General features: G+C 45.6%; 1 protein-coding gene across 13 annotated transcripts in view; it reads left to right on the top strand.

Annotated features, from left to right (window-relative positions):
- SCLY (selenocysteine lyase) overlaps positions 1 to 27,203 on the top strand; it is a 126,744-nt gene that overhangs the window by 71,902 nt on the left and 27,639 nt on the right. For 6 of the 13 annotated variants that reach the window (XR_012900092.1, XR_012900091.1, XM_075917844.1 and 3 more), the window contains exons 2-10: positions 116 to 198; positions 5,135 to 5,246; positions 5,683 to 5,795; positions 18,300 to 18,400; positions 19,499 to 19,682; positions 20,477 to 20,604; positions 21,604 to 21,768; positions 25,190 to 25,296; positions 26,832 to 26,868. Coding sequence is in view for 11 of the 13 variants with exons in the window: in XM_075917844.1 (XP_075773959.1) it covers positions 116 to 198; positions 5,135 to 5,246; positions 5,683 to 5,795; positions 18,300 to 18,400; positions 19,499 to 19,682; positions 20,477 to 20,604; positions 21,604 to 21,768; positions 25,190 to 25,296; positions 26,832 to 26,868 (1,030 nt within the window). In the remaining 2 variants the exon portion in view is untranslated. The remainder of the gene's footprint in view (positions 1 to 115; positions 199 to 5,134; positions 5,247 to 5,682; positions 5,796 to 18,299; positions 18,401 to 19,498; positions 19,683 to 20,476; positions 20,605 to 21,603; positions 21,769 to 25,189; positions 25,297 to 26,831; positions 26,869 to 27,203) is intronic. The other 7 variants (XM_075917846.1, XM_075917848.1, XM_075917851.1 and 4 more) reach the window with 2 other exon arrangements.

Genomic DNA, 27,203 nt, shown 5'->3' with positions numbered 1-27,203 from the left:
CCGCTACCTACCTCTAGTGTAGTGCCGGCTTTCTGCGGGGTGGACGGAAGTCCTGCCTGCAGCTTCGCGCCTCTTTCGGGGATTCCGGAAATGCACTGGCTGCTCCCTCCCACAGCTCTGTGGTGTGCTATGCGCGCTGTGGGAGGGGGCATCGACCTCGGAGGAGGAGTGCAGCAGCTTCCCTGCGCCGCAGGAGGGGTGAGTCGAGCACAGGGGTTTCCCTGCACCGCGGGAGCAGGGGTCAGTCCCGGGGCAGGTGCTCACATGGGTTTGGCTGTGCCGCGGGAGAGGGGTTTGGTCCTGGGGCAGGCGCCCATGGGGGTTTGGCTGTGCTGCGCGGGCTCCAGAGGAGCCACGTGCCAGCTTCCCTCCGGGGGGGTGTGGGGAGAGAATTCTGGGAGGAGGCAGGTGCAGGGGACTCACTCCTCCCACTGCTCCCCTCTCCCCACTTGCCTGTTCCTTCTCTCCAGCTTCCCCCTGTTCCCTCTTCTCACTCCCCAGCCTCAGAAACCTGTCCCCACTGGCACCCTGTCCCCTCTCCCCTCTACCGTCCCCAGAACTCTGTCCCCTGCCGAAGCATCCACTACCACCCTTCCCCAGTACTATGTCCCCTGGTCCCACCAACACAGTTGGGGCCACATTAGTGAAGCTTGGGGGGGGAGGGTTTGGAGGGGTTTTTTGCATCTTACTTGTGTGGCCCCAACTGACTTTTCTGTGGGTCAGTGACCCCTGACTCTAAACAGGTTCCCTGCCCTTTTCAGAAACAAAGATAATGCAGAAACTTTTTGTGTTTGACATAGTATTTTATTTGAAAATGAAGCCTGGCCATTGGGCCAAGCCCCCATCTGGCCACAGCATCATACCACTCCTGCACTAGCATTCCTTTCCCCCAGACCCTATATCTGAGCCTATCATACACTGGAACCCCCTGCCCCTCAACTCTCATATACCCCAACCCAAATTCTTGAACCTTCACATGCAGAAGTCTGTGGCTTACTTACTACCCTAATCCTACATCTCACCCCAACACTGCCCGGCCTGGAGCCCCCTCCCTGAGCCAGCGTTCCCTTCTCCACTTCCTCCTGCATCCAGATTTCCTCCCAGAGCTTGCACCTCTCACCCCTTCCCACACCCAAATCCCTCATTCCCACCCCAGAGCCTACACATCCTGTCTCAGCTCAGCAAGGGTATGGCTAGACTGCAGGAGTTTTTCAGGATTCCAGAGATATCCCAGAAAAATTCTTCTGCATGTAGGGATACGTTTGTTCTTCCGCTTCTTTTAGTGGAAGAGCAAACATGATATTTTGGTCACCCCCTATATTCCTCTTTCCATGAGGAATAAGGGGGCTTCCAAAAGAAGGGGTTTTCTGACATTTGGTCAAATCTAGACGGCCAAATGTTGGAAAAACTTCTTCCTACAGAAGAATTGGGGGGGAAAAATCAGCAGTATAAGGGTTGGGGATAGCAAGTGATGGAGAGGAGGAGAATAGAGAGGGCGGGGCTTCAAGGAAGGGGCGGGGTGGTAGATCTTGGCTTGTTCTGTCATTTAAAAAGTGATCTTGGGTGTAAAAAGGTTGGAGAGCACTGGGGTAACTGATTAAAAGGTCAGGTGGGAGGGCCATTCTAGCCTGCCCAAGCCCCTGCCTGCAGTTAACTGGTTACCTGTTCACATCCCTCATTTGCAATTACTACTTTCAAAGCATTTTTTCTTTTAATATTATTTAATACTGCTCTCCATTCCTGTTTGACAAGTGAACAATCAGAAAATTCTCTTCTGAGCAGAGCTGTCAATCAGTTTTTTAAAAATCACTATTGGAAGATTAAAATAGTTACAATTAATTGCAGTTTCAATTGCACTGTTAAACAATAGAATACCTATTTAAGTTTATTATAAATGTGTGGATGTTTTTCTACGTTTTCAAATATATGGATTTTAATTACAGGATACAAAGTGAAGTGTACTGTCTCTATACTATTACAAATATTTGTACTGGAAAAAAGGTAAAATAAATAGTATTAAGATTTAAGAATCTGAAGTGCCATCCAAAATCTGACACACAAGATGCAGAACATCAGAAGACTTAAAATTGCAACACTCCAGTGCAGAAACTACAGAACCTAAATCATCAAAAAAGAAAATTTAACCTTCTGTTGGAGGCATCCGACTCAGATGATGAAAATGAAGATCCATCCATCCATACTTCTTTGGATTGTTATCAAGCATAATCTCTCCTCAGCATGGAATCATGTCCACTGGAATGGTAGTCAGAATATGAAGGGGCATATGAACATTGGTCTATCTGACATGAAAATAAGCCTGTATTCATTTTCAGATGATATTGTAAATAAGAAGCTCTCCTAGCTCTTGCAAATGTATACAGCCTTGTTTGTCTTAGTGATTGGCTGAACAAGAAGTAGACTGACTGGATGTTTTGTTGTTCGAGTGTTTTGTTTTCATGTGTGGTTATGTAAAAATAATAATAAATCTGTATTATAATGTAAGTTGCATTTTTACAATAAAGAAACTGAACTACAGTACTTCTATGGAAGTGAATTGAAAAATACTATTTTTGTTTTGTACAGTGCAAATATTTGTAATAAAAATTGTACAAAGTGAGCACTGTACATGTTACATTTGAAATCCATATATTTAAACATGTAGAAAACATCCAAAATATTTATAATAATTTTAAATTGGTATTTTATTATTTAATAGTGCTATTAAAACTGCAATTAATAGTGACTAATATTTTAAATCTAGTTAAATTGTTTTGTGTTAATAGCTTGCTTTAACTGTGATTGACAGCCCTCCTTCTGATCTCTCTTCAATACACGAACCTCAAAGTCCTGTAATATAATTTGCTAATAAAGCTATTTTGACAGATTTCTTTTTTATTAGCAATTTTTCAAAAAAAAAAGAAAGTTGATCAACCGAAAAATTTCCCAGCTATTCAAGCACGAGAAATGTAACATTTTAATCTGATTTAGATTAAGAGAATTTGATGGTGTAATCTGGGAAATTGATGGACAGTTTGCTTAAAGCAGTTGTACAACTGTCAGCGATTTGGATGGCCCAGAAAAGTAGCCTGTCAGGAGAATTACTCATCTAATTTAGGCTGTGTCTACACTGCAGCGCTATTTCGCATCTTTTGAGCGTCTATTTTCAAAATAGAAGAGGCTCACTATTCCATCATCCCTGTCAACCTCATTCCATGAGGAGTAAGGGATGTTTCAGAATAGTGATTTCTTTTGAAATAAGTGCTGTGTAGACAGCACCAAATTTTGAAATAAGTTATTTCAAAATTACCTCAAAATGAGGTATGCAATTTGCGTCGCACAAATCGTGAAGCTTATGTCAAGGTAAGGGTGCACTGCAGACACACTCTTAAGGTGCATTGGGAGGGATGGACTGAGTGGAGGAAATAGCACTTACCTACAGAGTTTTTGCCTATAGCTGGTACATTTTTTTTTCATGTTCATAGCTAAGGGAGTAGTGTGTTCATTGGATTTTACTACTGTTTAAAATAACACATTTGTTTATTTCACTTTTTTTTTTTAATGGCCATGCAGAAATCATGTTGGGAGGCTTTTTGTTATTTTTTTTATGTATCAGATCACTTTTGAGAGTGGAAGTGATTCTTGTATTCTTCGTTTGGTTTGCAACATGACTACTTTATCTTTGTGGACAACAAAAAATTACGTGCTAAAACTTTAGCCTTTTACTTCTGGAAAGGAATATTTTATATATTGCCTTAGATGACAAATATTTGTACTCTTAATGCATGCTTAGTGAATATTCATAGCCTCACTCATTTTGCTTTCATTACTTCCTCTCTTAATACTGCTCTTCTTTTATATCTAAGTACACTTTAGTGAGCCTATGATAGTGTGGTGGCCAGATAATTCTCTTACTTGAAAAAAACAACCACCACATTCACTCATTCTGTGATATTCATTCATATTTTGCCCTTGAGGTGTTTAACTTGTCTAGGGACAAATTCAGATTCTGCAGAAAAGAAGCTTCCACATTTTAAAGGAAAAACTTCTGGTCCTTATGATTATGAATAGAATTTGCCAAAATGAAGCAAGTGAAATAGTACTCAAAGTGATGTTTGAAGCTGCAGCCAGCTGAATCAAGGCTCTGAGGCGTGTAAACTGTCCCAGCCAACTGACTAGCATTTTAACTTTTAAGACCCTTTAATAGCCAGATTTTAAAGTAGTGTAGGTGTGCAACTGCAGTCTTAATTTGTACAATTCTTGCAATTGCGTACATCAGGAAATTGTAGACAAGTAGACTGATAAACCAAGGACAGATGTACCAGATTACTTTCAGGGCCATTAGTGTTGCCTTTTCCTACTGAGTGATGCTGAATGCAACTATAACTTTGCCAGCTAAAATATGAGGTACATGAGACCAATATTCTACCCTGATTTTGGTACAGTACAAGCTTCCATTTGTTATTGACGAGAACTTCACTGTAGACTGAGAGAAGCGTATGGCCCTTGTTATACAGACTTGACTTACAGACAATCCCTAAAAATATAGTTTTGCCTTCTGCATGGAAAGAGTAGGTTAAACTCTGGTGTGTAAATATTGCATTTCCCCACACCACAGACAAGGCTACTATAGGGTGATGGATCAGTGGATTGCACAGTTCAATAGAAGGTCTCAAAGAATTGTCAGAGAGAATCACAACCACTTTAAAGGATGAGGATATTTTCCACAAATGGTATAGGGAAGATGTAGAGAGAGGGGGTTCTTGATATAATCTCCCCAATCCTCTTCACTAGAGCATTCCTCAAAATGTACATCATGTGCAAAGTATAAACGAACCTTTCAATCTCATTATTAAAACTTCACTGGAAAGAGAGGCATGAATAGAACTCAGAAATGTTGTTATAGAGATATGTTTACTAAATTACTAGAGAGGGTCACCATTCAGCATTTCAGCCTCACACCAAGAATTCTGTGAATACTATTAAGTTTAGGGAAGTTTATATGTTTAGGGAAGAATGAAACAAACTCTGTACACTTGTGTTTAAAGTAGAAATCACAATAAGATCAGGAGACTCAAGTCTGTACGTGTGTTTGTTAAGCTTAGACTTCTACTGTCCTTACTGATTTTATATGTAGATTTCTGCAGAATGGAAGGGGACCAAGTGGAAAAAATGGTGCTATCAAATGATGGGAGAAAAACCGCTGTGGATAAGGAGTGTGATGGGGAACAAAATAAATCAGTGGAAAGGTGAGTTAGTGACTTCTCTATTTTTCCTAGTTGGTATAGAGAGAAAGACCATGAGGGTTGAATTTTTTCTGAGTTGCTGATAAATCTAAAATTCATTAGACTAGCAACAGGTTTTAGGCCTAGGTATTCATGGAGGTTATGATTAAGTCTTAGGTCAAAATGTCTGACTTAAGAATCTCTTGTGATCTCTTCTGAAATAGTCATGGTCAGGACTGTGGTCTTGCAGGTTTTTTTTGGAGGGTGAGGTGATCATTCTTTTCTCATGCTATGATCTTATTGGAGGAAGCAGGAGGACAATGAAACCAGGTTGAAGCAATATTTTAGTGTAAAGAAGAGCTTGCTCTCTGATAGAGCTGTAACATTCATTGTTTAATCCTCCTGACAACTGACTCTCTTCCTGTTTGTGCACTCTCTTTCTCTGCTTCCTTACCTACAGCAAGGTTTACATGGATTACAATGCAACTACTCCAGTGGCACCAGAGGTGATTCAATCTGTAACAGAGACCATGTGTGGGGCCTGGGGCAATCCCAGCAGTTCTTACCCAGCAGGTAAGTGAAGCTCCTGAAGGAAAGGCAAGAATGACCTTGAGCGAGTCACAGCAGATTATGTAGTGCTGGGAAGAAGGATCAAGGAATTTGAAGCGCAAGTGGTGTTCTCGTTCATCCTTCCGGTTGAAGGGAAAGGTGCAGGTAGGGATCGTTGAATTGAGGAAGTAAATGCGTGGTTGCGCAGGTGGTGTCGCAGAGAGGGCTTTGGTTTCTTTGACCATGGGACTCTGTTCTGGGCACAAGGATTGTTAGGAAGAGATGGGCTCCACCTAACCAAGAGAGGAAAGAGCATCTTCGCGGGCAGGCTTGCAAACCTAGCGAGGAGGGCTTTAAACTAGGTTCGTTGGGGGACGGTGACCAAAGCCCAGAGGTTAGTGAGGCAGTTGGACACCGGGAAGAATCACAAGGAGGAACGAGCAACAAAGGAGGACCCCTTATTCAAATGGAGAAGGTAGGGCGATCAACTGGTTATCTAAGGTGTTTGTACACAAATGTGAGAAGCCTGGGAAACAAACAGGAAGAGTTAGAAGCCCTAGCGCAGTCGAAGAACTGTGATTTGATTGGAATAACAGAGACTTGGTGGGATGACTCGCATGACTGGAACACTGTCGTGGAAGGGTATAAACTGTTCAGGAAGAACAGGTGGGGGAGAAGAGGAGGAGGAGTTGCATTGTATGTAAGAGAGCAGTATGATTGCTCAGAGCTCCAGTATTTAGAGAGAAAAAAGACTGTTGAGAGTCTATGGGTTAAGTTTAGAGGGGTGATGTTGTGGTTGGTGTCTGCTATAGACCGCCGGATCAGGTGGATGAGATAGATGAGGCTTTCTTTGGACAACTGAGAGAAGCTTCCAGATAGCAGGCCCTGGTTCTCATGGGCAACTTTAATCACTCTGACATCTGTTGGGAGACCAATACAGCAGTACACAGACAATCCAGGAAGTTTTTGGAGAATGTTGGGGATAACAACTTGGTACAAGTGCTGAAGGATCCGACCAGGGGCCATGCGCAGCTTGACCTGCTGCTCACAAACAGGGAAGTACTAGTAGGGGAAGTAGAGGTGGATGACAACCTGGACAGCAGTGATCATGAAATGGTAGATTTCAGGATCCTGACCAAAGGAAGAAAGGAGAGTAGCAAAATACACACCCTGAACTTCAGAAGAGCAAACTTTGACTCCTACAGAGAACTGATGGGCAGGATTCCCTGGGATGCTTACATGAAGGGGAAAGGAGTCCAGGAGAACTGGCAGTATTTTAAAGAAGCCTTATTAAAGGCACAGGAAGAATGCGATGTGCAGCAAGAAAAGCAAATATGGTAGGTGACCAGATTGGCTTACTGGGGGACATCCTTGGTGAGCTTAAACACAAAGGGAAGCTTACAAGAAGTGGAAACTTGGACAAATGACTAGGGAGGAGTATAAATATATTGCTCGAGAATGCAGGGGAGTTATCAGGAAGGCAAAAGTGCAATTGGAATTGCAGCTAGCAAGGGATATGAAGGGTAACAAGAAAGGCTTCTACATGCATGTTAGCAATAAGAGTGTGATCAGAGAGGGTGAGGGGTCCTTACTGGATGAGGGAGGTAACCTAGTGACAGATGATGTGGGGAAAGCTGAAGTACTCAATGCTTTCTTTGCCTCTGTCTTCACGGACAAGGTCAGCTTCCAGATAAATGCACTAGGCAACACAGTATGAGAAGGAGGTGGACAGCCCTTGGTGGGGAAAGAACAAGAAAAGCGAAACATACACAAATCCATGGGCCTGGATTTAATGCATCCGAGGGTATTGAGGGAGTTGGCAAATGTCATTGTGGAGCCTTTGGCCATTATCTTTGAAAACTCATGGAGATTGGAAGAGATCCTGGACGGTTGGACAAAAGCAAATGTAGTGCCCATCTTTAAATAAGGGAAGAAGGACGATCCAGGGAACTATAGACCAGTCAGCTTTACCTCAGTCCCCGGAAAAATCTTGGAGGGGATCCTCAAGGAATCCATTCTGAAGCACTTGGAAGAGGGGAAACTGATCAGGAATGGTCAACATGGATTCACGAAGGGCAAGTTGTGCCTGACCAATCTGATTAGCTTCTATGATGAGGTAACTGGCTCTGTGGATATGGGAAAGTCAGTGGATGTGATATACCTTGACTTTAGCAAAGTTTTGGATATGGTCTCCCACAATATTCTTGTCAGTAAGTTAAGGGAATATGGATTGGATAAATGGACTGTAAGATGGATAGAAAGCTGGCTAGACTGTTGGGCCCAACGGGTAGTGATCAACGGCTCGATGTCAGGTTGGCAATCCGTTTCTAGCGGAGTGCCCCAAGGATCTGTTCTTGGACCAGTTTTGTTCAACATCTTTATTAATGACCTGGATGAAGGTATGGATTGCATCCTCAGCAAGTCTGCAGATGACACTAAGCTAGGGGGAGAGGTAGATATGCTGGAGGGCAGAGATAGGGTCCAGAGTGACCTACACAGATTAGAGGATTGGTCCAAAAGAAATCTGATAAGGTTCAACAAGGACAAGTGCAGAGTCCTGCACTTGGGATGGAAGAATCCCAAGCATTGTTACAGGCTGGGGATCAAATGGCTAAGTAGCAATTCTGCAGAAAAGGACCTGGAGATTACTGTGGATGAGAAGCTGGATATGAGTCAACAGTGGGCATGCCCTTGTAGTCAAGAATGCTAATCACCTATTAGGGTGCATTAGGAGGAGCATTGCCAGCAGATCCAGAGAAGTGATTATTCTCCTTTATTCGGCTTTGGTGAGGCCACTACTGGAATATTGTGTCCAGTTTTGGGCCCCCCACTATAGAAAGGATGTGGACGCATTGGAGAGGGTCCGGCGGAGGGCGACCAAAATGATTAGGGGTCTGGAGTGCATGACCTACGAGGAGAGACTGAGGGATTTGGGTTTGTTTAGTCTGCAGAAGAGAAGAGTGAGGCAGGATTTGATAGCAGCCTTCAGCTTCCTGAAGGGAGGTTCCAAAGAGGATGGAGAAAGGCTGTTCACAGTAGTGACGGATGGCAGAACAAGGAGCAGTGGTCTCAAGTTACAGTGGGAGAGGTCTAGGTTGGATATTAGGAAAAACTATTTTACTAGGAGGGTGGTGAAGCACTGGAATGGGTTACCTAGGGTGGTGGTGGAATTCTCCAGTCCTAGAGGTTTTTAAGTCTCGGCTTGACAAAGCCCTGGCTGGGTTGATTTAGTTGGGGTTGGTCCTGCCTTGGGCAGGGGGCTGGACTTGATGACTCCTGAGGTCTCTTCCAGCTCTATGATTCTAGGGGCTCTAAGGAAGAAGAGGGGCAGTTGCGTCACAGGACTGCTAATACTTATGAATAGAACATTCCACTGCCAGAATTCAATTTGAGCCTATTGCTGTAGCACCATGGTCACCAACCCATCGATTGCGATCGACCGGTCAATTGGGGGGGGCTCGACCAGTCGATCGCAAGGCGTTCGTCCCCACCCCCAAGAAGAAGGCCCCGCTGATGCTACCTCCAGCGACTATGGAGGTAGTGCCAGCTTCCTGCAGCATAGGGCGTGTGGGGCGGGGGGAAGTCCCGCTGGTGTGTTCCATGTCCAGGGTTTCCGGAAGTGCATGGGCTGCTCCCCCAAACAGGTGTCGCATTTCCTGAAACGCTGGGTCTGTCACACGCCGGCAACTTCCTTCCTGAGTGGGGGGAGGCAGGAAAGGGGGAGTAGGAGTCCCAGGACCGTGCCAGCTCCAACTGCTCAGGAAGCGTGCTCTGCTATAGGGAGCAGAAGAGCGGGACGCGCTTCCTGAGCAGTTGGAGCTGGAAGCTTACAGTCCCGGGACTCATACTCCCCCTGCACACAGGAAGGCAGCAGGGGAAAGGCAGTCGCTGGTGTGTGACAGACCCGGCTGTTCAGGAAATGCCCCAACTATTTGGGGAGGGGGAAGCAGCGCAAGTGCTTCCTGAGACCTGGACCTGGCACGCAGCTGCAGGATCCCCAGGTACTGGCCCCAGCTGTCCCTGTCCCCTCCTACTGGCCAGTCTCCCCCTCCCCATGAGTACCCTGCCTCAGCCCCCACCAGTACTCTGTCACCTGCCCCAGCATCCTGCTACCTGCCCCAGCATCCTGTCTCCTGCCCCCACCAGCACAGTTGGGGCCACATTAGTGAGGCTTGGGTTTTTTTGGAAGGGTTGGGGTTTTTGGGGGGGGGGGGTTGCATCTCACTTGTGTGTCCCTGACTGACTTTTCTGTGGGTCAGTGGCCCCCTGACTCAAAACAGGTTCCTCGCCCCTCTCATACAAAAGGTTTCAGCATTGTCTTTATTTATTTGACATAATATTTTATTTAAAAATGAAGCCTGGCCAACAAGCCCCCAGTTGAGGCCAAGCCTCTGTCTGGCCACAGCATCATAACGCTCCTGTATCCCCCACCCCGACTCCAAATCTGAGCCTATCATACACTGGATCCCCCTGTCCTGAGCCTCTCACATCCTCAGACTCCTGCACCCCCACGTCCCCAGTCTTCTGCCACAACACTCCTGCACCATCCACACACTGCAAATCTGTGTCCTGATCCCATCATACTCCCAACCTCCCTGCCTTGAGCCCCTCACACACCCAACCCAAACTACTGCACCCTCACATCCACAAGCCTGCGGCTTGCTCAGCACCCCAATCCTTCACCTGACCCCAACACTCCCCAGCCTGGGGACCCCTCCTCATGCCAGCATCCCCTTCTCCACATCCTCCTGCACCCAGATTCCCTCCCAGAGCTTGTACCTCTCACCCCTTCCCATACCCAAATCCCTCATTCCCACCCCAGAGCCTGCACCTCCTGTCTCAACCCAGTGAGAATGTATAAGGGCTGGGGAGCATGTGATGGAGAGGAGGGGAACAGAGGGGACAGGACCTCAAAGAAGGGGTGGGATCTTGGGGAAAGGGATGGGGTACATCTTGGCTTGTCCTGACATTTAAAAAGTGATCTTGGGTGTAAAAAGGTTGGAGACCCCTGCTGCAGCAGATTCATAGTTACAAACTGAGCAGATGCAGATATGAATTTTAATGCTTTATACGTTCTAACCTATGTAAGAGTTTGGATCACATTTGGCTAGTGGCACGTGCTACATTGATGCTTACAGGTAGGGACATCTGGAGGAAAATAATTATATTTTGTGAAAATAAGTCAACATTTCAATATTTGCTTCCATTTCAGTGCTGAATGCAACTAAAATGGTCCTTTTTTTTTGTGGAGGGGAGGGGGAACAAACTAAAAAAAACCTATAGAAAGAGAGAATAGCTAGAATAGTAAAAAGCTTCCAAAGTAGGGAGTTGGTATTGGGTTTGCCACAAACCTGATGATTGCCCTAAACACCAGGGTGTTGGCTGTCTGGGTTGGGTTGGCCTTGCCTCTCTGGTTTCATAAGAAATTCCATCCTAGACCTGAGAAATGCTGCTGTAACAGTTGATATGCTTCTGTGACAGGTATGATAAATCGGTATTTTCTAACAAAAAATCTTCTGTTGGAAAGTTTCTGATCAAATGTTCTGCCGTTTTTTAGTTATTTGCCAACCAAAACTTAGAATGTAAGCCTTCCAAGGTAAGAATTGCCTTTTCATTCTGTCTGCTAAACACAGTGGAGACAATAGATGCTAATGCAATCCAAATAAATAATCTTACTAATAACTAGTAATAAAGGTTGTATGCTTTTTTAAAAAGCTTGTGCAGGGTAATTTAATATACAGGCAGTCCCCGGGTTACGTACAAGATAGGGACTATAGGTTTGTTCTTAAGTTGAATTTGTATGTAAGTCGGAACTGGCTCCAGATTCAGCTGCTGCCACTGAAACTGACCAGGGGCTGACTACAGGAAGCCAGAGGCAGAGTTGCTCTGAGCCAAGCTTCCTGGAATCAGCCTGATCAGTTTCAACAGCTGCTGAATCTGGAGCCTGGGACAGAACAGCTGGGGCGCTGCCCGGTAGGTTCCTACAGGACCAACCCGGCAGCATCCTAGCTGCTCTACCCGAGGCGTCCCGCAACGAAAGCCTGGTCTGCTGGAGGGGGAGGGGGCGCAGCGCAGCTAGTGCGCCCCCTCCCCCCCAGCAAACCAGGGAGACCTGAGCAAAGCCGCACAGGCAGAGGGACCCCGCTGCCCGTGCGGCTTTGCTCCTGTCTCCCTGGGGTGCTGGGGGGCGTCCCCCCCAGCACACCAGGGAGACCCGAGCAAAGCCGCACAGGTGGAGGGACCCCGCTGCCCGTGTGGCTTTGCTCCTTTGCCCCCGAGCAAAGCCGCACAGGCGGCGGGATGCCACCTGTGCGGCTTTGCTCCTGTCTCCCTGGTCTGCTGGGGGGGTCCAGCAAATCCGCTAGACCCCCCCAGCAGACCAGGGAGACCGGGAGAAGCTTTTCTCACCCCAGAGGACACGGGTGGCGACCCGCCGCCTGTGAGCTCCGGGGCGAGAAAAGCCCCGTTCATAAGTGCGGATCCGACATAAGTCGGATTCGCGTAAGTCGGGGACTGCCTGTATTCATCTAACTAAAAAATGGTCAAAATAATTGAATTAAATCACTCTAAAGAATTGTGCCTTGGACTGAGGGCAAGCATGTTGAATTTCATTCAAAAATTAAAGTTTTTGACAGTATTCATAAACAGTAGGGGGAAAAAAAGGTCATAAAACAAAAAAGCTCACCTGAAGACTGCAGGATTTTAAAAAATGTATGCCTAAAGATATGCTCTTAAAACTATTTTTGATCATTTAAAGAAGCATCCTGACTCTCAAAAACCAAGCAAAGAATAGTGCTTCCAACAAGTCTCATTAGTGCTCGGCACTGTTAAAAGTCATGCCACTTATTCAGGTATGTTAACGTGGACTTCAGACTTTAAACTTTAAGGATCCAGTTTTGAAAACCTTGGCCCTAGCTCCAAAGTTCATGACCAATGTTCCCTGTAAGCCGTGCTCTTGTGCAGCCACTCAGGAGAGATTCAGATGCTGTCCAGCTGAGTAGAAGAGTGCCCACAGCTAGGTTTTTTGTTTGTTTCTACTGGTGATGCATGTTTGCACATGCCTCAGTGCACATAAAAGTTTTATTCTGCACATGTGTGGAAAAAATCCGCTCATGGATGGAAGAGATTAGAGGGAACATTGTTCATGACCCAGTGAAATTAATAAAAAAACATTTCCAAAGAAAGGGAAATATTCTTACTCTTTCAGATTGGAAAATCAGAGAGTTACAGTCTTTGCTTAGGTGTTGGTTATAGGTGCTATTAGGACATTTTAAACATCAGCTGTAAAAAAACAAACCAACTTTCAAGATGAGTGCCCGGAAAACAAGTTTTCCTAATGTGCCAGCTGGGTGTGACTCCAACACCTTCTAGATACCTCCTTTGTCTTTTCTCTCTCTGTTCCTGTCTGCTAACCAGTTCTTTTTGAACTATGATTTATTTTTTGTTTGTTTATACTTTCAACTATTGAACTACTGCACTAAACGGCCATGCAAGGGTGCGGCGGGGAGAGCTTCCTTATGAATCCAGTGATGGATACATGACAAAGTGCATGTATGAAAGAAATGTGCCTGTAAAAAGAGGTACATGCAATTTCAGGAGACAATCCTTTCTTGTGCAGCAAAAAAGGGCTAGATACATTCATGGAGGTTAGGTCCATCAATGGCTATTAGCCAGGATGGGTTGGAATGGTGTCCTTAGCCTCTGTTTGTCAGAGGCTGGAAATGGATGACAAGGAGAGGGAACATATAGAATCATAGGACTGGAAGGGACCTCAAGAGGTCATCGAGTCCAGCTCCCCGCCCTCAAGGCAGGACCAAGCTCCATCTACACCATCCCTGACAGATGTCTATCTAACCTGTTCTTAAATATCTCCAGAGAGGGAGATTCCACCACCTCCCTTGGCAATTTATTCCAATATTTGACCACCCTGACAGTTAGGAATTTTTTCCTAATGTCCAGTCTAAACCTCCCTTGCTGCACTTTAAGCCCATTACTCCTTGTCCTGTCCTCAGAAATCAAGAGGAACAAATTTTCTCCTTCCTCCTTGTGACACCCTTTTAGATATTTGAAAACCGCTATCATGTCCCCCCTTAATCTTCTTTTTTCCAAACTAAACAAGCCCAGTTCATGAAGCCTGGCTTCATAGGTCATGTTCTCTAGACCTTTAATCATTCTTGTCGCTCTTCTCTGTACCCTTTCCAATTTCTCCACATCTTTCTTGAAATGTCGGACACAGTACTCCAGATGAGGCCTAACTAGTGCAGAGTAGAGCGGCAGAATGACTTCACGAGTTTTGCTTACAACACACCTGTTGATACAACCTAGAATCATATTTGCTTTTTTTGCAACAGCATCACACTGTTGACTCATATTCAACTTGTGGTCCACTATGACCCCTAGATCCCTTTCCGCCATGCTCCTTCCTAGACAGTCGCTTCCTATCTTGTATGTATGGAACTGATTGTTCCTTCCTAAGTGGAGCACTTTGCATTTCTCTTTATTAAACTTCATCCTGTTTACCTCTGACCATTTCTCTAACTTGCTAAGGTCATTTTGAATTATGTCCCTATCCTCCAAAGAAGTTGCAACCCCACCCAGTTTGGTATCATCTGCAAACTTAATAAGCGTACTCTCTATCCCAATATCTACATCACTGATGAAGATATTAAACAGTACGGGTCCCAAAACAGACCCTTGCGGAACTCCACTTGTTATCCCTTTCCAGCAGGATTTAGCACCGTTAACAACAACTCTCTGACTACGGTTATCCAGCCAATTATGCACCCACCTTATCATGGCCCTATCTAAGTTGTATTTGCCTAGTTTATCAATAAGAATATCATGCGAGACCGTATCAAATGCCTTACTAAAGTCTAGGTATATGACATCCACCGCTTCTCCCTTATCCACAAGGCTCGTTATCCTATCAAAGAAAGCTATCAGATTAGTTTGGCATGACTTGTTCTTCACAAACCCATGCTGGCTATTCCCTATCACTTTATTACCTTCCAAGTGTTTGCATATGATTTCCTTAATTACCTGCTCCATTATCTTCCCTGGGACAGATGTTAAACTGACCTGTCTGTAGTTTCCTGGGTTGTTCTTATTCCCCTTTTTATAGATGGTCACAATATTTGCCCTTTCCCAGTCTTCTGGAATCTCCCCTGTCTTCCATGATTTTTCAAAGATCATAGCTAAAGGCTCAGATACCTCCTCTATCAGCTCCTTGAGTATCCTGGGATGCATTTCATCAGGACCTGGTGACTTGCTGACATCTAACTTTCCTAAGTGATTTTTAACTTGTTCTTTGTGTATCCTATCTTCTAAACCAGTGGTCTCCAACCCTTTTACACCCAAGATCACTTTTTAAATGACAGACCAAGCCAAGATCTACCGCCCCGCCCCTTCCTCGAAGCCCTGCCTTCTCTAGTCTCCTCCTCTCCATCACTTGCTATCCCCAATCCTTATATTGCTACTTTAAAAAAAAATTCCCTCCATTCCTTGCAGCTACTCACCTGTGCTGTTGCTCGGTGAGTAGCTGCTCCTCAAATGAGGAAATCTAATGTAAATGTATTGTGCAGGTGTGCAGTTCAGAGAGGGCTCAAGAGCTACTCTTAGAGTCTCCGAGATCTACCGGTAGATCGCGATCTACTGGTTGGTGACCACGGTTCTAAACTTACCCTCTCTCTGCTTGTATTCACTACGTTAGGCACACCTCCAGACTTCTCAGTGAAGACCGAAACAAAGAAGTCATTGAGCATCTCTGCCATTTCCAAGTTTCCTGTTACTGCTTCTCCCTCCTCACTGAGCAGTGGGCCTACCCTGTCCTTAGTCTTCCTCTTGCTTTTAATGTATTTATAAAAGGTCGTCTTGTTTCCCTTTATGCCTGTAGTTAGTTTGATCTCATTTTGTGCCTTTGCCTTTCTAATCTTGCCCCTGCATTCCCGTGTTGCTTGCCTATATTCATCCTTTGTTATTTATCCTAGTTTCCATTTTTTATGTGACTCCTTTTTTATTTTGAGATCATGCAAGATCTCCTTGTTAAGCCAAGCTGGTCTTTTGCCATATTTTCTATTTTTCCTATACAGCGGAATTGTTTGCTTTTGGGCCCTTAACAACGTCCCTTTGAAATACTTCCAACTCTCCTCAGTTGTTTTTCCCTTCAGTCTTGCTTCCTATGGGACCTTACTTACAAGTTCTCTGAGCTTATCAAAATCTGCCTTCCTGAAATCCATTACCTTAGTTGTGCTGGTCTCCCTTCTACCTTTCCTTAAGATCATGAACTCTATTATTTCGTGATCACTGTCCCCCATACTGTCTTCCACTTTCAAGTTCTCAACTAGTTCCTCCCTATTTCTTAAAATCAAATCCAGAACAGCTTCTCCTCTGGTAGCTTTTTCAACCTTCTGAAACAGAAAGTTGTCTCCAATGCAGTCCAGAAACTTATTGGATAGCCTGTGCCCCGCTGTGTTAGTTTCCCAACATATGTCTGGATAGTTGAAGTCCCCCATCACCACCAAATCTTGGGCTTTGGATAGTTTTGTTAATTGTTTAAAAAAGGTCTCATCCACCTCTTCCACCTGGCTAGGTTGCCTGTAGTAGACTCCTAGCATGACATCACCCTCGTTTTTTACCCCTTTTAGCTTAACCCAGAGACTCTCTACACAGCTATCTCCTACGTTCATCTCCACTTCAGTCCAAGTGTGTACATTTTTAATATACAAGGCAACCCCTCCTCCCTTTTTTGCCTGTCTGTCCTTCCTGAGCAAGCCGTACCCTTCCATACCAACATTCCAATCGTGCGTCCCATCCCACCAGGTTTCTGTAATACCAATGATATCATAGTTGTATTTATTGGTTAGCAATTCCAGTTCTTCCTGCTTATTACTCATACTTCTCGCATTTGTATATAGGCATCTAAGATACTGATTTGATCTTGCCTCCCTGTTGTGTCCTGACCCTCCTTTCTCCTTGCCATTATAGGCCGTAGTCCCCCCCCCCCATTTCCAACCCATCTCCCAGTCCCGCACGTTCAGCACTTACCTGTTGGCTTTGCTCACCTGTCCCCGTCGAACCTAGTTTAAAGCACTCCTCACAAGGTTAGCCAGTCTGTGTCCAAACAAGGCCTTCCCGCTCCTGGAAAGATGAACTCCATCTCTGCCAAGCAGTCCTTCCTGGAAGAGCACCCCGTGGTCAAGGAAGCCAAATCCCTCCTGGCGACACCATCTTCGCAGCCAGGCTATTCACCTCCAGGATGCACCTCATAGACTCATAGACTTTAAGGTCAGAAGGGACCATTATGATCATCTAGTCTGACCCCCTGCACAGCGCAGGCCACAGAATCTCGCCCACCCCTCTTAGAATAATCCTCTCACCTATGTCTCAGATATTGAAGCCTTCAAATACTTTGAAGGCCCCAACATGTAGAGAGTCCTTCAGCTGTGATCTGTGCCCAATGCTACAGAGGAAGGCGAAAAACCTCCAGGGCCTCTGCCAATCTACCCTGGAGGAAAATTCCTTCCTGACCCCAAATATGGCGATCAGCTAAGCCCTGAGCATGTGGGTAAGACTCACCAGCCAGACACCCAGAAAGTTCCCTATAATGAATGGTCAATTAGTTACCAAGATCATGTTATTTCATCCAACCATCCCCTTATCATAGAATCATAGAACTGGAAGAGACCTCAGAAGGTCGTCAAGTCCAGCCCTCCGCTCTAGGCAGGACCAATCCCATCTAAATCAACCCGGCCAGGGTTTTGTCAAGCCGAGACTTAAACACCTCTAGGGATGGAGACTCCACTACTTCCCTAGGTAACCCATTCCAATGCTTCACTACCCTCCTAGTAAAATAGTTTTTCCTAATATCCAATCTGGACCTCTCCAACCACAACTTGAGACCATTGCTCCTTGTTCTGCCATCTGTCACTACTGAGAACAGCCTCTCTCCATCCTCTTTGGAACCTCCCTTCAGGAAGTTGAAGGCTGCTCTCAAATCCCCCCTCACTCTTCGCTTCTGCAGACTAAACAGACCCAAGTCCCTCAGCCTCTCCTCGTAGGTCCTCTCTCTGCCCGGGCCCCTACCTTTGATAGGAAGGATATGATGATTACCCTTTCTGTTCACTCCCTCTGGGGCACTTGGCATTGGCCATTGTTGGAAGACAGGATAGTGGGCTAGATGGACCTTTGGTCTGACCCAGTCTGGCTGTTCTTATGTTATAACTGCAAATGATGGGGAGTTCCTGTGGTTGTGATTGGGAATAGCCTATGTCATCTGTTTGAAAGTGATTTTTGTTTGCAGTCACTGTCACCCTATTACCTTTTCTGGAGCTTTTGTCTTACAGAGAGACAATTCAAATAAATATGGACGAGAATCCACATTATAAACCAAATATCTATGCAAATACATAAAATCTCTTTTAAATTAACCTCTAGTACAGGAATAAACATTCATTGATGCATTTATAATAGCTTTCTACTGTAAATGTGTAATAAAAGCAACTTGATTAACTGTGTATATTGATCCCGCAGGTAGAAAGGCCAAGGAGATCATACATGAAGCTCGGGAGAACCTGGCCCAGATGGTGGGAGGAAGGCCCCAGGATATCATTTTCACCTCAGGAGGCACAGAGGTGAGCCCATGAATCTCAGCCTTATCCTCCCTGAACTGGACGAGTGCTTATATTGTGATGTTTGAGAGAATAGACAGTAACAGCTCCTCTACATGTGGTGATGCACTCTGTGTTTTTGGGGTTAAGGTGTACTTTTTGTCGCACACTAAAGTGATACACATTAATTGATCCATGTAGAAACTGCTGGTGCACAGTAATGGTTCCCTAGTGCACTTTAACTTCGTACTGTTTCAAATAGCACTGAGTGCTTTTAAATAGAACAATTAATGTACAACAAATTAGTGCACTTGAGAAATCCTTTTCCCAATAGAGCACATTACCTCAATGCATAGACAAGACCCAAAACAATAAAGACCAGTCCCTCTTTTGTCTATTTTTATTTGAAAAGCCAGAACAGTACAACCTTTTTCCTAATCTGTGTGGTAAGTTCTAGTTCTCTGTGAAGATGTAACTAGTTAAACCAACAGAAACTGTATACTGGCATTCATAGAATCAAAGGGTTGGGCAAGACCTCAGGAGATCATCTAGTCCAATGCCCTACTTGAAGCAGGACCAACACCAGCTAAATCTAAATTTTTGTCAGAAAATGCCGATTTATCAAAACTGAAATCTGACATGGAAGCTTATCAGTGGTGACAGGAGGGTTTCTCAAGTCCAGAATGGAGTTTCTGATGAAAGCCAAAAAGGAAAGACCAACCCTTCCCAGGTATCCGATAGTCTGGTGATTAGAGCACTCATCAGGGTTGCAGCAGACCTAATTGGCATTGCAGCATGACCTTTTCTCTCAAATATAACTTGTAAATAGACGTGTTTTGAAATGAGACCCTGGAGTGAAAACCATTACTCAGAGATGATGAGCACAAATGACCCCTTCCTCTCACAATGAAGATGAACCAATGCCCTTGCTAAAGGTCTTGTTAGAGGAGTTCATTTCCCATTGACATTTTCAGTTTGCCTGATGGTTATGTTTTCACAAAAAGCATTTTAAGCTCTTACTTGCCCACAGTTAAACGAACAATTGAAAGTATAGGACTTGCACCCCTACCAGTGCTCTTGGTTATACCCTGCTCTGGTAATTTTCTTCTCATCTGTCTGCAGGCAAATAATTTAGTTATCCACACGGCACTGAGGCATTTTAGAGAGATCCAGGTGTTAGGACAGGATAGAGCTGGCGAGGATCACAAAAGGACAGCCGGGGCCATTCCTCATTTTGTTACATCTAATGTGGAACATGACTCAGTTCGTTTGCCATTGGAGCACCTTGTGAAAGAGCACATGGCAGGTGAGTACGTGTGTATTGCAGAGGAGTGTCGTTAATATATACTCCCCACCGGTTGAGCGCTGTGTTAAGCTGCTTTTCACAGCAGCTTTTGTTTCTAAGTAATAAATACAAGTCTGTCTTTCTTTGCACAGTGGACTTTTCCCAGTGCATGAAATTGAAGTTTCTGAACGGGGTGCTGGCAAAAGCAATCTTAGGCAGCATAGTCACCGCAGTTACTTTGTCAGACAGCTATGATTGAGGTCTTGTAGGGAGCACAGAGTTTGAGGAGCTAATGGGAGCACCAACGGAATTTTTTGGTTTTTTAAGTGCAGGGGAAAGTCCAATATTTTGTGCTGTTTTCTGCAGCCCCCCCACTGAGGGACTGTTTCACTCTCCTTTTCTCACTGATCTGGCTAAGTGTTGCTTTCCCTGGACAGTAAATGTAGTATTTTAGTGGCAAGTCTGAAGGTTTAGCTTAGTGTTTTCAGTCTGGGACTCTTGCCCCTTTTTCTGTTTGTCCTCTCTATTCTGCATCCATCCCACGTCTGCAAGCACATTCCTTATGTGGAACTAGCTGGTGCTATACCATATTTATGCCACTCATTGCTTGAAAGCTGGGTGCATTAAAGTGTCCCATTCTCCAAGCTGTGAAATGACTCTGATTAGTTTCTGGCAACCTTCCCTTCCCCCCACCCCATGCAATATGCCAACCACAGGTTTTCAAGCCAACTGCTAGACTATTCTTTCTGAGTTCTTGTTGTCTTTGCGGTGTTAGTCTGTATGATGAATCTAATTGTTTATGTTTTGCCATGCAGAAGCCACCTTTGTCCCAGTGTCCAAAGTGAGTGGGCAGGTGGAAGTTGATGATATCATTGCAGCAATCCGCACAACCACATGCCTAGTTTCCATCATGCTGGCCAATAACGAGACAGGGATAATCATGGTTAGTTGGTCCCAGGGTTTTTTTTACCATGGGTTGGAGGGAAGTACCTGTGCTACTCAGTCTGTTTAACATTTGTTGTTTTGGTATAGTCTATGCTCTGAAGTACACTCCTGCCTGGCCTTTTTTTCCTGGTCTCTCCTTCCCTCTCTTTCTTTTTCACAGTTTCCTCCCTCTTTAGTCATCCCTTCCATATTCCTATCTTCCCTCCTTCTTTAGTCATTCCTTCTCACATCCCTATCTTTGTTCCTTTTCTCTCCTTCTGTCTGTCAGCCTAAAATAGTGATTCTCAGATTGTGGTACCTAAAGTAGGGATGTGAAAGGTTAACTGGTTCACCTTAACCAGTGATGCTTACTGGTTCCAGTTAACTGTTAACCAGTGGGAACCGCAGGGGGCTGCTGCAGCCCCACAGGGAGCCTGCTGCAGACAGAAGCTCTCTGATAGTTCAGAGTAGCTCCTGCCCATAGCAGGCCATGACGCCCTTCAGGCAGGGGCTGAAGCGCCCCTCTTTCCCACCTTCTCCCCCTTTAATCAGTTAACTAGTTAAACATAATGTTTAACTCGTTAACCAGTTAAACTGGGTTTTACATCCCTAATCTGGAGTATTTTTGGTGGCCTTCAGAAATTTGGCTGGTCACTTGCTGCTGGCTGCTTCTTGTTATTAGCTGCTAAATATCATTAAAATGGGTACACTTCAAGTTAGACAACCACTTGTCAGGGGGAGTTTAGATGTTCTTAATCCTGCTTCAGCTAGGGGATGGACCACTGAAGGATCCTTCCAGTCCTACATTTCTATGTTTGCTTATTACAAAAGTATTTAATATCACTTTTCTATGCAAGCTTTCCTGACGGGGATTTTGTGAGATAGTGAATGGAGGGAAAGCAGCCTGCTGATTAGTTTATAGGAAGGGAGGCATTAATGAAACATTCTAACAAGATGTGTTGCAGAGCCTGAAGAGTTTGAAATCTCAGTCACCTAAGACAGTGTTTTTTCCGGCCAGCCCATCTCAGTGCTCAGCCAGCAGATTCAGATCTTGAATCAGAACAGAATGGCCTCAGGACTACCAAGGATTTTGCTGCACACAGATGCAGCCCAAATGATAGGGAAGGGACGAGTGGATGTGCAGGACCTGGGAGTGGATTACCTCACCATTGTGGGACACAAGGTCTGTATCTATTCCCCTTGGATTTCTCTCTTCACATCACACTGGAGCCGTCCAGTCATTTAAATCATGTTTCAATACAAGAACATTTTCTTCTGAATTGCTGCCTCTTCTAAATAGAGGTTTCATATTCTCTGCCTTAGGTCTGGCAAAATAATGTCTGGTGATGGAAAGCGGTTTTCTAATTTTTTACAAAAGGGAAAGGAAAACCCAACTTTCTTAGTACAAGTGCAGAGGACAAAAAACATTCTTCAGAGAAGCCAACAATGGCTACATCAAGCTAGATAATCTTAACCCAACCAGTATTGTGGCAGGGGCTTTGGGAATCCAAATTTTATCCACATGCTTTCTGCTTTTCTAGTTCCAAACAAGGCATGTGGATGAATGTTCTTCTCTTCTCAAGGTCATAACATGGAATTTGGGTTGATCTACTTGAGAATTGCTGACCTACACACGGCATCCACATTTCCTTCTGGCACAAATAAAGAGGGAATAAAGCAGTATTGTGGAGGATTTAGTGCATTAAACTTTTGTTCAAGTATTGAAGTTTCTCACTAGAGAACATAGTCTTTACTGTAGCCAGCGGTCTTTTGTATATGTCAGTGGTCAACAACTGGTCGATCACGGCGCCCCGAGGAGTCAATCACTGCAGTCAGCTGGCCAGGCAGCTGCCTCTCTTTGATCAAGCCCAGCTGTAGTGTGGCGCAACCTCAGTGGGTTGAACGCCATGGCCAGCCAGGCTGGAGTAAAGAGAGGTAGCCGTCCGGCCAGCTGGCCGCGGGTTCAAGCCGTGGAGGCTGCACCATGCTCCAGCTGAGCTACATGCCAGCTGGTGGGGAGAAGAGGCGCACGTGCACGCAGACGCATGTGTCCCCGGCTCTTGTCTCCTGGTCTGGAAGGGGGTGGGGCTGGGCCTGCTCTGCAGAGCCAGGGTTGGGTAGCCTGCACACATGGTATGCTGGGGACTGGACTACGCCACGCTGTTCCCTGCGGGCTGTGTGCAGGGTTGGGGAGCCCCTTTCCCAGCGCCCTGCTGCTCCTGGCCGGGCTGGAGCCAGCCCTGGGCTCTACCTGCCCTAATCCCAGCCCGAGCCCCGGAGCCACTGCCTGCAGGCAAAGAGCTGGGCCAGACAGGGAAGAGACTCTGCTCCCCTCCCTCCTTGCCACAGTGCTACTTCCGGGAGGCTGCAAGTCCCAGCGCTGCTGCCCTGCTGGTGAGTGTGCTGGGGCATAGGGATGTGGGGAGGGGATGAAGGAGGATGCAGGGGAAGGATGGGAGGAGGCTGGGCTTGCACTGAGAGGCATGGGGTGATACAGGGGATCAGGCTGGGGGGATCATGAGGCTGAGGAGAGTGAGTCTGGAGCAGAGGGAAGATGTGAGGGGGGATACAATTTTACTTTGCAGAAGCTTCACTTTCCTTTACTTGCCGCCACTTTGCCTTCCTTCCCAACTAGCTATTTGGCTGCATTCTCACCCTTCCTGCATTACTCCCCCAACCTCCTTCTGCTCCCAGACTTCCTCTCTTTCCTACACCCTCTCCTGCTGCCAAACTCTCTTCCAGACCCTGCACCCCAGCTCCTACCCAAATCCTGCATCCCTGTTCCACTCGCTGGCAGTCCTGTCCTGCACGTTGAGCCCCTCATTTTTGTTCCCAACTCAGTGACTAAGGGGGTCTGCAAAATCCACTAACTCTGGAACCCCAGAAAAGTAAATCTGGCCTATGGGAAGCCCTGAACCTCAGTCCTCTCTGTCCCTTCCCCTCACCCCATGTGAGGTATCTCAGTTGGAGGCCACATTAGTGTGGGTTGGGAGTTTGGGGAGGAGTTTTTTTGCTTCTCACTTGGTGTGATCCCCAGCTGATTTTTCTGTGGGTCAATGACTCCCAACACAAAAAAGGTTCCCTACTCCTGCCATAAATAAAAAAACATTGAAACCTTTTGTGTTGGACATAATATTTTACTTAGTTTATCAAACTTCATTTTAAATAAACATGAGAAAGTTAAAATGCTTAATCTGTGTAATAATTTAAAATAAACTGTTCTCCCCAGCTGCAGCACTAACAAAATGGCTCAGATGTAATTATGTAATTAACGGTGAGTTTTCATTAGCAAGGGGTAGTCTGCAGAAAGATTTGGAGAGGGTGGGACCTCAAGAAAGGGGTGAGGTCTCAGGGAAGAGATGGGGTGAATCCTGGCTTGCCCTGAAATTTAAGAAGTGATCTTGGGTGTAAAAGTGTTGGAGACTATGGTATATGTATACGAGAAGATTTACCCAGTGTTGCTCAGGTGCTGTGGTGGTGGGGGCCAGGCATCTTGCCTTCTCCCTGAGCTGTGAGGGGTATGCAGCCCCCCTGCTGGCTTCTCCCCAGGGTGGAGAGAGTCCATGCAGTCCATCTGCCAGCTTCTTCTCAGGGCTGGCCAGGGACGTAGGGTAGGTCACGCGGGCCACCTGTTGGTTTCTCCCTGGGGCCAGGGGGCACATGATCTACCCCATGGCTTCTCCCCAGGATGGGTGGGGGCAGCACAGGCTGACCACTGGCTTCTCCCTGGAGTGGGTGGGGGCTGCTCAGCCTGCCTACTAGCTTTTCCCAAGGGCAGGGGGGTCACGCAGCCTGGTTGCAGCTGCTCCCTAGGGCAGCAGTGGCCATGTGCCATGGTGGTACCATGCAGCAGCCAGTAGCTGCTCTCTGTATCAGATGGGGTGGCAGTCAGTGGCTAATTCCTGGGGCTGGGGCGCAGGCAGTCTCCTGTGGTCATTCGTGAGTATAACTGTCTCCTGTGCTTGCTGCCCCTTTGTGATTATTCATGAATATTAACTGTCCTTGCTATCATACCTCTCCCTTTCCGCTTAATGCAAAACATTCGCATTCCATGTACATCCCATTGTCGTGGCACAATCTAACCCTGATCTTGCTTTTAAGTTATGCTAAGAGGAAGCTGCATACCAAATTTAGTGGTCCTAGCTCTTACCATTTTGGAGTAGTTCTTGAACAGATGGATAGACAGACACTCAGCAGACACACTAACTCTCTAAAATATGTAGTAGTGCACACTGTTGGGTACAGTGAGGTGAGGACATGGCATGCAGCGAACAGACAGCTAAATAGTACTTATACCCTCTCCCACCTTATGACAGGCATGTGTCTGCAAGATGGTACAAAAATGGAACTGGATTTTGCAACAATAGGGAATTGACTGTTACTGTGCAGGGCTAACTGGACAGAGGTGGTAAAGTGCATTAATGTAAAAGAATGGGGAAGTGCTGTGTATTATTATTATACATTATCGTGAAAGTAGGAAGGATCAGAACAGGTAGTATTCAGCAACCCTATCCAAGAGGTGCAAAGTGAAGTGGGAGGGGGAATTACAAAGAGCCTTTAGCTGAGTTTCCTTGAGTTCTTAGAGATGGTGTTTGTCATTGCAGTTCTATGCCCCACGGATTGGAGCACTGTATGTGCGAGGGCCTGGGGTTACCACTCCTCTGCATCCCATGCTGTTTGGAGGGGGACAGGAGCGGAATTTCCGTCCTGGGTAAGGTGGATGGCCGGATGGGTGAGCAGATGTTTTACTGGGTCAGTGCACTTAGAGGACTGGTGGAGGCAGCAGATGGCTGTGCTATTTAGTGGATACGCCCTCTTGAGAAGCCATGGAATGCTCATTTCCATTGGTTTTTCTGGGATGTCGAGTTATGAGAAGCTTAGAGAAAAATGAGTTAGTTTGTTAATTGCACTGAAAGTGTCAAGTGTTAGAACCTTTCCCTGCTGCTGGAGCCTTTCACTATGGAAAGGAAAGGTGCTGGAAGAGGGCTACGAGTGCCTTTCTCTGCCTAAACGAAAGGCTCAGTGCCCTTCCCCGTTGCCTTTCCCTGCTATTGGAGTCTTTCACTGCAACAGAGAGGTAGTTGGATACTACAGTGCTAAAAATATCAGTGTGGAAGTGGGAGGCTCAGCTTGGGCATGCAGAAAGTCTTGCAGGTATACACCTTAGTATTCAGGAGTGGAAGGCACTGTGCTTGCTTAAGCTGTGCCTCCGCATAGGCGGTGCTGGGTCAGTATTCTAGATGCCATTGCAGTAGTAGGCATTCCCTAAAAGTCTATAAAGTTGGAAGTCTTTCCTCCATGAGAGAGAACAGTCTGATCAGCCAGCCAGATTTAGGGTCTAATTAAATTGCTAGTTAAACATATTTAATTATATTCCCAGTCTGTCTCTCCAAGAAATGTCCGAAGTACAGTGACGTTTTTTTGTGGGAGAAGAACCCTGCTACTGCTGGATACTCATTGGGGTGCATCTAGACTGGCAAGATTTTGCGCAAGAGCAGCTGCTTTTGCGCAAAAACTTGCCAGCTGTCTACACTGGCCACTTGAATTTGCACAAGAGCACTGACTTTGTAATGTACAATATCAGTGCTTCTTGTGCAAATACTTTCACACTTCCGCTCGGGAAAAAGCCCTCTTGCGCAAGAATTCTTGCACAAGAGGGCCAGTGTAGACAGGGAAGAACTGTTTTGCGCAAAAAAGCCTCGATGGCTAAAATGGCGATCAGGGCTTTCTTGCGCAAAACCGCGTCTAGACTGGCCACGCATGCTTTTGCGCAAAAGCACTTTTTGCGCAAAAGCATCCGTGCCAATCTAGACGCACTTTTGCGGAAATACTTTTAACGGAAAAACTTTTCCTCTAAAAGTATTTCCGCAAAATCGTGCCAGTCTAGATGCAGCCATTGGCGTCTTCTATCTCTTGGATCCCTAAAAACCATTTGCAGACGTCCCAGTGACAGCTTCCAAACTAGTTACTGATTTTTGCAGCCAGAGGTAGAACTTAACATGTAGGAAAAGGAAACATTGATTCTCTGGACTAAATGAAAACTATCAGTTTCCCTTACCACACCTATGAGTAAATAGGAAATTTACACAATTGTTTGTTGTGGCAATTACCCCACATGTTGCTATGCTCCCATTATTCATGCATGTGAGTGGGGCTACCACTTTTTAAACATGGGGTTCTCAGCACTCATTGATTTCCCAGGGAAGATGGAAATAAATAATTGTTGTACAAATATTTCTCTTCCAGGACAGAGAATACTCCCATGATTGCTGGCCTTGGCAAGGTGAGTTCAGAAGGAATCAGGAGAAAAAAGAAATGTGTGAGTTAATGCTGCCTGATGGACAAACATGCAACTTGTCTGCTGGGCTCCAAGTTTAAAAAAAAAAAAGCCTAACTAAGAAAGAAAAGTCAACTTATAGCAAAACAAGACTGCAGCGTAAACCCTTGTTTTCTGTTAATAGCCAAAGGAAATTTTTTAAAGATGTTCTGGGAGTTTTAGCTGAACAACTTCCCAAGCCAGTAACAGGAGTGACCCAGCTAAATTTGCACAATGCTTTGAGAATGCTGGGAAAAATGTATATTTCACAGGAAGAGCGGAAAGTTGTGTCTGGTGATTAT

The sequence above is a fragment of the Pelodiscus sinensis genome, unplaced genomic scaffold, assembly GCF_049634645.1.
Source record: "Pelodiscus sinensis isolate JC-2024 unplaced genomic scaffold, ASM4963464v1 ctg41, whole genome shotgun sequence".
NCBI lineage: Eukaryota > Metazoa > Chordata > Testudines > Trionychidae > Pelodiscus > Pelodiscus sinensis.
This window is presented reverse-complemented; position numbering and strand designations above follow the sequence as displayed.